Here is an 8035-nt window from a genome sequence, read left to right as displayed (position 1 = left end):
CCCCCTGCCTCTGCTGGCAGTGGGGCTCCCCTGGCACCAGAAACCCTCCCTGGTGAAGCTGAGCAATGCCACATCCCACAGGCATCCTGAGCAGGGCTGTGCTGGAGGAAAGGGCTGGTTTAACAACAAAAGAAGCAGGGAAGATGAGCTGCTCCCTGCTCCCTCCCCCAGTGTGACACCCAGGGCTGCAAGAGGTGCCTGAGGCTGGCAAAGCTTTAGGGTGGAAGGATCTTCCCCCATCCTGTGCCAGGGGCTTGCACAAGGCACCAGCTCACCCTGCTGGCCCTGTGCCACCCTGGAGCAGGGTAGGACCTGCTGACCTGCTGGGGGCTGCACGTGCTGGGGCCAGTGCTTGCCCACAGTGAACGTGGCTGCTCGTGGCTCGCTGGTACTCACAGCTCTCCTTGGGGAGCGGTCCTGGGCAGAGGTTGGAGCACAGTCCCCCCTGAGGAGCCGGTGTTTGCCCTGCAGGAGTGTCCCTCGGGCCAGCCCAGGCTGCTGGAATCGCTCTTTGCCTCCCTGACCAAAGCGTCCAGCAGAGACACATGGTGCCAGGATCCTGGGGAGGAGCTGCGGAGCAGATGGCCCTGGAGCAGATGTCCCTGCCTGGCTGTGACAGGGACGGCAGGGCAGTCCCACTGCAGCCCCCTCAGCACGTCCAGAGGTGGCTCCTGCGGGACCAGCCTCTGAGCAGCCCCCCTGGGAAACCCTTAGCAGCATATCCTGGGAGATCATAGCTTCAGGATCCATGTGAACACTCCAGGGACTGGGGACAGGCTGCTGCCACCTCTGCAGGAGGAGCTGCCCTGTCCCCTGCCTGCCACTCCTCCTTTGTGCCCCCCGGGCTGTCACAGCGCCCTCAGCCCAGGGTGAGCTCCTGCCGGGACAGGCAGCACGGCAGGAGCTGCAGGGGATGGTGGAAGCAGGCAGGAAGGGAAGGATGGGGCTGGGACAGGCTGCCTGCCCTGGTGGCACTGCCCTTTGGTGTCCCTTTGGCTTGTCCCACCCTCCCCAGCACAGCCAGGAAGCAGCACCAGGATGGAGTTGCTTGCTTGGTTTTTACCAAGGAGGAAACACATGCAGTTTATATTTCTGATAACTGTGAGTCCTTTCCTCTTTCAAACAAAACTATTTACTAGTTTATGAGCTCTTTAGGTCAGCCCATGGTCCCTTGGGTCTGGCTCTCAGGTGGGGAGGCACAAGCCTGGCAGGAGATCATTTTGCCTCCACTGCAGGAGGCTGGGATATTTTGGCAGGAGCAGTGGCAGAGGGACAAGGGAACAAGGGCAGCTGTGACAGGGTGAGTTGGGGACCAGATCAGCGTGTGGCTGTCACCCAGCACTGACCTCCTTGGCTCTGCTACCAAGTTCCTGGGCTGGGGCAGTGCTGGGATGGGAGCAGGAGCTGTGTCCGTGTGTGTCCCTCCTGCTGAGGGGACGCTGGAACTTTGGTGGCTGCACCATTTGTCTGAGCTGAGGCCAGCCCAGCTTGCAGGGCATCATGGCCAGGCGTTCCCTGCAATGCTCCTGCAGCTGGGTTTTTGGGAATCCCAGAAAGCATGGCTACCAGGGGAGCGTGGCCATCAAGCCCTCGTGCAGAGCAGGGACTGCTCCAGCTGAATCAGGTCTGGCTGCAGATCCCTGCACAGAATCCATGCACAGGGACCTTTCCCCACACTGACCCAAAAATCTCTTCCCAAGTCCCAGCCAGCCCAAGGCAGCTGTCAAACAGCACAGACAGAATGACTGAGCTGGACCTTGGGACTGAGCATCTTTCCAGGGCACATTTTGGATCAAACTGCAGATCCATGTGCTGTCAAAATTGTACTTAACCCTGCTGAAGAGCACTGTCTCTGTGGAGGTGGTGCCAAGCTGTGCTGCTGCTGGTCACAGCCAGGGCAGGGTAAATATTTGGATAATATTAATTCATGTGGTGAGAGCAAAACTCCTGCTTATTTCTATAGTCTTCTGCTAATAATTTTGCTAATAATTGGATGTGTTTTGAAAGCTGAGCCCAGTGCCATGGGCCAGCAGCAAAGCTTTTATTTCTGTCTCTGACTCGGCCTGGTGGTGTTGTGGTGTTGAACTGAGTTTCTCATGCTGCTGCCATGGGATGTCACCGGCCCTTTCCACCTGGGGGTGTCACTGGTGCCACCGGGGGGTGTCACTGGTGCTTGGTGGTGCCTGGCAGGGCAGGCAGAGAGGGGCTGGCCTCCTGCAAAGAGCTCTGTGGGGCTGGAGGAAGCAGCAGGCAGAGATGGAATGGGGGATGAGGTCTCTGCTCACCCAGTGTGGGCACAGCTGGGCTCCCAGTCCTGCTGCCCCCTTGGCCGGCTGGTGACAAACATCTCTTCCCTGCTGGGCACTGGGAAAGGAGGGAGAGTTCAGGGGATGTGGGGGGTTTGGTGGCTGCTGTCAGGGGGTGAGGTCAGCACAAGGGAGGCGGCTGAGGCAGGTGTGGATTCCATCCTGGAATGGGAGGCATATGGGGGATGAGGGAGGACTCCTGAGGACATGGGGTGTGTTCCCTGCACATGAAGGGCCCTGCCTGGGTTCTGTGGGTGCTTCCACAGTGGGATGGGAACTTTGTCAGGGTGTGGGAAGAGTGCCCAGCCCCCTCTGAGCTTGGCTGGTCACCATGGTGTGTTGGGCTGCGATTTGCACTGCCTGATGCTCTTGGAATGTCCTTCCAGCACTGCCCAGCTGTGGGAACCTGGAGACCACAGCAGGCTGAGGACCAGGCTGGTGGTCCCCTGCCCCAGCCCTTACCTCTGCTACCCCTTGAAAGAGTGACAGCAGGAGGGGAAGGAGAGACCTGGAGAGTGGGTGTGGTGTGGGGAGGGCAGGGGGAGGCTCGCTGGAGGTTGTTTGCTCTGCTCTGGTCCATGCCAGCACCAGGGGATGTTCCCCAGGTCCCTGTGGTCCCCCTGGGGTCAGCACTAAGGACCCAGATGGGAAGCAGGTCGCAGAGCAGATCCCAGGGCAGCCCTCTCACGGTGTCCAGCCCAGCAGGGACAGTCCTGCTGCAGCTCCCTGGGCTGTGTCTCCATGAGAGAGGATGTGGCTCCTGAATTGCTCCATCCCTGGGCACTGATGGGGAGCCCAGGTCCTGCTGCCCACCAGGCAGGGGGCACACAGAGCACAGGAGTCATTCTCTGCTCTTCCACCGTGGAACCCCTTCATGATCCATTCATTTGCTATTGCCCCAGCAGCTGCTGCCCAAGCCAGACGCTGGCCAGGAGCAGAGCCAGGGCTGTGTGTGAGGGAGGAATGGCTGCAGCACAAACACGAGGGCTCAGAGCTCTGTCCCTTCCCTGGGCTGGCCTTGGGCCAGCCTGTCCCACAGGACCACCCCAGCCTGTCCCACAGTGTCCCACAGGACCACCCCAGCCTGTCCCACAGGCCAAGCTGGGCTTTGCTGCCATCCTGCTGGGCTGAGCCTGGCAGGATTCCCCTGGGAGGAACCTGAGCATCCTCTTCTCAGGCAGAGTCAGCGGAGCAGGGTGCTCCAAACCCTGGGTGCATCCCTCAGCCTGGCAGCGTGGGGACACAACCAGCCCCTGCTGGGAGCCCCAGGGGGACTGGATGCCATCCCGGGCTGGGAGTGGGCTCTGCTCCAGCCCTGTTCCTGCTGGGGGCTCCAGTTCCAGCTGGGCACAGCAACCCCCACCTTGGAAGGACCAGGTTTTCCTGCTGTCATCCTGCCTCAGTGGTGCTTGGGGTCCGCATGGTCCCTGTGCCATTCCCCACGGGACGCACACTGCCCCAGCCGTGTCCCCACAGGTGGGACTGTCCCACTGCTGCCCTCCCTTCTCCTGGCATTCATTACCTGTAACAACAGCACCATCCTCAGCGCCCTGGGCTCCTGGCTCCTCTCCTGCCTCTGCAGCCCTCTGAGGTCAATGTCCCCTCTCCCCTCTGCCTCCTCCCGTGGGCTCCCTGGGCAGGGTGAGGGGCACCAGGACAGGGAGGGCAGCAGCAAGAAAACTTTGAGCCACGAGGGGTGGGAGGGATGGATGGATGGAGGGATGGATGGATGGATGGATGGAAGGATGGATGGATGGATGGATGGAAGGATGGATGGATGGATGGATGGAAGGATGGATGGATGGATGGATGGAAGGATGGATGGATGGATGGATGGAAGGATGGATGGATGGATGGATGGAAGGATGGATGGATGGATGGATGGAAGGATGGATGGATGGATGGATGGAAGGATGGATGGATGGATGGATGGAAGGATGGATGGATGGATGGATGGAAGGATGGATGGATGGATGGATGGTTGATGGATGGATGGAGGGACATGGGAAGCAGTGGTGTGTGAGGAATGTGCCTGGAGCAGATAACCCCCTTGTTACTGGGGCTGCTTTGGCACTGTGACACGCAGGGCAGGAGGGTGACCCTGGCAGCTGGGCTGGGCCTGGAGAGCCTGCCAGAGCAGAGGGAGGTGGAGAGGCACGGCCACAGTGACTGAAGTGCTGAAACCTCCATGCCATGGCCCCGGGACTGGCACCAGGCAGGTGCTGGGCCGGGTGTCTCTCCTGTGCCTGGATATGCAAGGAGGACAGGCAGCGAGGGGGTTTGGGCCCTGCAGCCCTGGGGGACAGTCCTGGGGAACTGCAGTGAACGCTGCCTGCTCTGTGACTCATCAGAGCTCAAGTCCTGCCCATCCGCACGTCTGACCCTGTGTCTGTCTCATCTCCCTGTGTTGCCCAAGTGTGTGACAGCTGGGGAAACTGAGGCACAGCACTGGAGGTGCCACGGGCAGGGTGTCCCTGCTCTGGCCCCCTGGCTCAGCCTGTCCCCAGCCCTCCTGATGCTCCTGCCCCCAGGCACTCCTCCAGCCACCAAGATGTCCAGCAAACGTGCCAAGGCCAAGACCACCAAGAAGCGCCCCCAGCGCGCCACCTCCAATGTCTTCGCCATGTTCGACCAGTCCCAGATCCAGGAGTTCAAGGAGGCTTTCAACATGATCGACCAGAACAGAGATGGCTTCATTGACAAGGAGGATCTGCATGACATGCTGGCTTCCCTGGGTGAGGACACCCTGCCCCGTGCCCCCGCAGGTCCCTCTGCCCCCAGCACCAGCTCGGGAGCAGGGAGAGCTGAGGGTGACCACATGCCCACACTGCCTGTGCTGGATGCCTCAGAGCGCGGGGTGGGATTTCTCTGCTCCACCAGCTGACAGAAGGGGTGTTTGTGAGGCGTCTGAGGGCAGCAGCTCTGTGTGCTGCTCGCAGGTGCACTCACCAGAAGGGAAGAGACCCTTGGAGCTGGAGAAGCTCTGCCCTGGGAGCAATGACCAGCTGCAGCCAGCAGAGTGTTTGAGTAGTCTCACCCCAGCACGTCACTAGGGCTGTCCCGTTGCTCTCAGCTGGGGTGACCAAGGCAGGTCCCCGAGACCCTTGGAGCTGGAGAAGCTCTGCCCTGGGAGCAATGACCAGCTGCAGCCAGCAGAGTGTTTGAGTAGTCTCACCCCAGCACGTCACTAGGGCTGTCCCGTTGCTCTCAGCTGGGGTGACCAAGGCAGGTCCCCGTGCTGGTGCGATACCTGGGCTGGTCGAGACTTGCAGCTCTGCACCCACTCCCTGCCCCGAGCCATTCTCCTTTGCTGCAGACCATGGCTCCCTCCTCCCACCCCCAGTGGTACCTCCGCTGCGCTTTGGGAGGTCTGTCAATGATTGACCTGGCAGCCAAACCTGTTCTGGAGGTCCTGCCTGACCACGGGAGGGATCTCCCTCCTCCCAGGGAGCCGGAGCTCTGGGAGCAGAGAGGGGCCAGCGCTGGGGGCATGGACCTCAGCAGAGCAGCTGAACCATCCCCGGTGCACCCACGGGGGGAGCAGGGCTGGGGACACCAGCAGCACGAGGCTTGTGTGAGGACGCTGCTGCGCCTCTCCTCAGAGCTGTCAGGGGATGGGAATAGCCACGGGTTTCATTGCAGTAACCCCCAAATCAATTACTGCACTTCCCCCAAGGCAGAGCTTGTTCCCAGGTGAGATGAAAGCTTCAGGAAAGGTGCTGAGGGGGCAGCACTAGGCAGAAACTCCCTTCCCATGTTCGTGGGGTGGGTGAACAACAACCCGCAGATCAATCTGCAATGGATAAAAGTCATTCCAGCTGTTTGCATGGGAGCTGGGGAGCAGGGCCCTGCATCCACCCCTGCCTGTGTCCTCAGGGAAGAACCCCACTGACGAGTACCTGGAGGGGATGATGAGCGAGGCACCGGGGCCCATCAACTTCACCATGTTCCTCACCATGTTCGGGGAGAAGCTGAACGGCACCGACCCCGAGGACGTGATCCGCAACGCCTTCGCCTGCTTCGACGAGGAGGCCTCAGGTAGAGCCCAGCCCCTGTGCCCCAGCCAGCACGGGGCTGGGCCACACGCTGCAGGGACAGTCCCCAGGCAGCTCCAGAGCGGGCGAGGCGCTGTGCCCTGCCCTCCTGGTGCCCCCTGCTAACGCTGCCCCCTGCCCTCCTCGCAGGCTTCATCCACGAGGACCACCTGCGTGAGCTGCTGACCACCATGGGGGACAGGTTCACTGACGAGGAGGTGGATGAGATGTACCGGGAGGCGCCCATCGACAAAAAGGGCAACTTCAACTACGTGGAGTTCACCCGCATCCTGAAGCACGGGGCCAAGGACAAGGACGATTAGAGCCCGCCGCCGCTCACCCCTTCTGCCCATGCCCTGCACATCCCCCGCCCCCTGGCCCCCCTGGCTGCCCCACAGCAGACTCCTCCCACGAGAAACACCTCCCAGGACCATCACCCTGCACCAGGACACGCTTGGAGGGGACGCACTCCCGTCACTGTGCTGCCGTGTGCCCATCCAGCCTTCCCCTCCCATCACCTCTCCCACACACTGGGCGCCCCAGCCTTGCTGTGACCTCCCCCTCAAAGCCACCGTGCCACTGGTCCCGGGGCTGGGGTGAGCATCCCCTGCTGCCCTGCAGGGATCTGTCTGGGTCCAGCCTGAGTGAGCCCCATTCAGGCCATAGCACAGAGGAAAAGCCTCTCTCCCTCTCCTCCCACACTCCCCCTTCAGGAAAGAACCCCCACTTTGTTCCTCCTCCCTGGCTGTTTTATGGTTTTAGAGCCTGGGATCTGAGGGACTCAGGAAGCTGGAGGGTGTATAAAGGCTGATGGGTGTGACAGACGTGTGCTGTGTGTGGCTGTCCCGTGCCCCCCGTGCTGTGCCCAGGGCTTTGGGAAGGTGGCTTTGGGCCCTGCAGCTCCTCACCCTGCTGCCCCTGTCAGCCAGGGCCCCTGGCAATGGGGCAGCCTGGCTTTGAAGCCAAATTGCTCTCAAATGATGTAAAATCAGCTTGAACATCATTTTCTGCCTTAGCTGGTGGGCTGAAGGTTGTTCTGCTCAGCCCCTGTGTTGGGATGGGCAGTGCCAGCCATGCTGCCCACATCAGCTGGCCCAGGGTGCCAGGGGCTTGGCCCCCTTCTGTGTCACCCTGCATGGGTGGGGGAGCAAGAGGCAGAGAGGATAAGAAATGGGGAGAAGCTTTGTCCCCTTGGATTGGTTATTTGTCACCTCCCTGCCAAGGGTGTGGAGCATGGGGCGCTCCCACCTTGTGAAGCTGTGGTCTTAAAATGCTGCTTGAAGGCTGCCCTGGAGGGAGGCATGAGTTTCCAGCAATTCTTTATTTAAAATGGGGGCACAAACCTACAAAACCTGGTGAGGGCATAGTGCATGGCAGAGATGTTACCAGTGCTGGGAAAGCTTGGGTAGGGTCTGTGGGAGCTCCACGGGCGTATGCTGGGCTCAGAGGCATCAGAGATACTCCAGGCCCCTGATACTCTCTCACCTGGGAGATGATCCATGAATGAAAATCTTCTCCTCGCTCTCAGTGCTCCTATTTTGCAGGCACTGCCAACACCAGGAAAAAGGAAGTAAATTGTCAGATGTGAAAGGGTGACCTGTGATCTCCAGGGGGTTCCCCAGGGTCAGGGCTTGTGCTCTGCAGCAGCAGCCCCAAAGCAGCCCACCTCCAGCCTCATGGGTAGCAAACTTGTTC

The 8035-nt window shown here is 60.7% G+C and overlaps 1 protein-coding gene across 1 annotated transcript in view; it reads left to right on the top strand.

Moving 5' to 3' along the window:
• The window catches only part of MYL9 (myosin light chain 9), a 7826-nt gene extending 666 nt beyond the window's left edge, over positions 1 to 7160 (top strand). Inside the window, exons 2-4 of the mRNA XM_005428375.2 lie at positions 4838 to 5041; positions 6183 to 6344; positions 6491 to 7160. Of these exons, the coding sequence (XP_005428432.1) occupies positions 4858 to 5041; positions 6183 to 6344; positions 6491 to 6663 (519 nt within the window). The 5' untranslated portion in view covers positions 4838 to 4857 and the 3' untranslated portion in view covers positions 6664 to 7160. The remainder of the gene's footprint in view (positions 1 to 4837; positions 5042 to 6182; positions 6345 to 6490) is intronic.
• Positions 7161 to 8035: the final 875 nt, after the last annotated feature.

This window comes from Geospiza fortis, unplaced genomic scaffold, assembly GCF_000277835.1.
Source record: "Geospiza fortis unplaced genomic scaffold, GeoFor_1.0 scaffold657, whole genome shotgun sequence".
In the NCBI taxonomy this organism is placed as follows: Eukaryota; Metazoa; Chordata; class Aves; order Passeriformes; family Thraupidae; genus Geospiza; species Geospiza fortis.
Note: the sequence above shows the minus strand (reverse complement) of the source record. Positions and strands in the feature narration are given on the sequence as shown.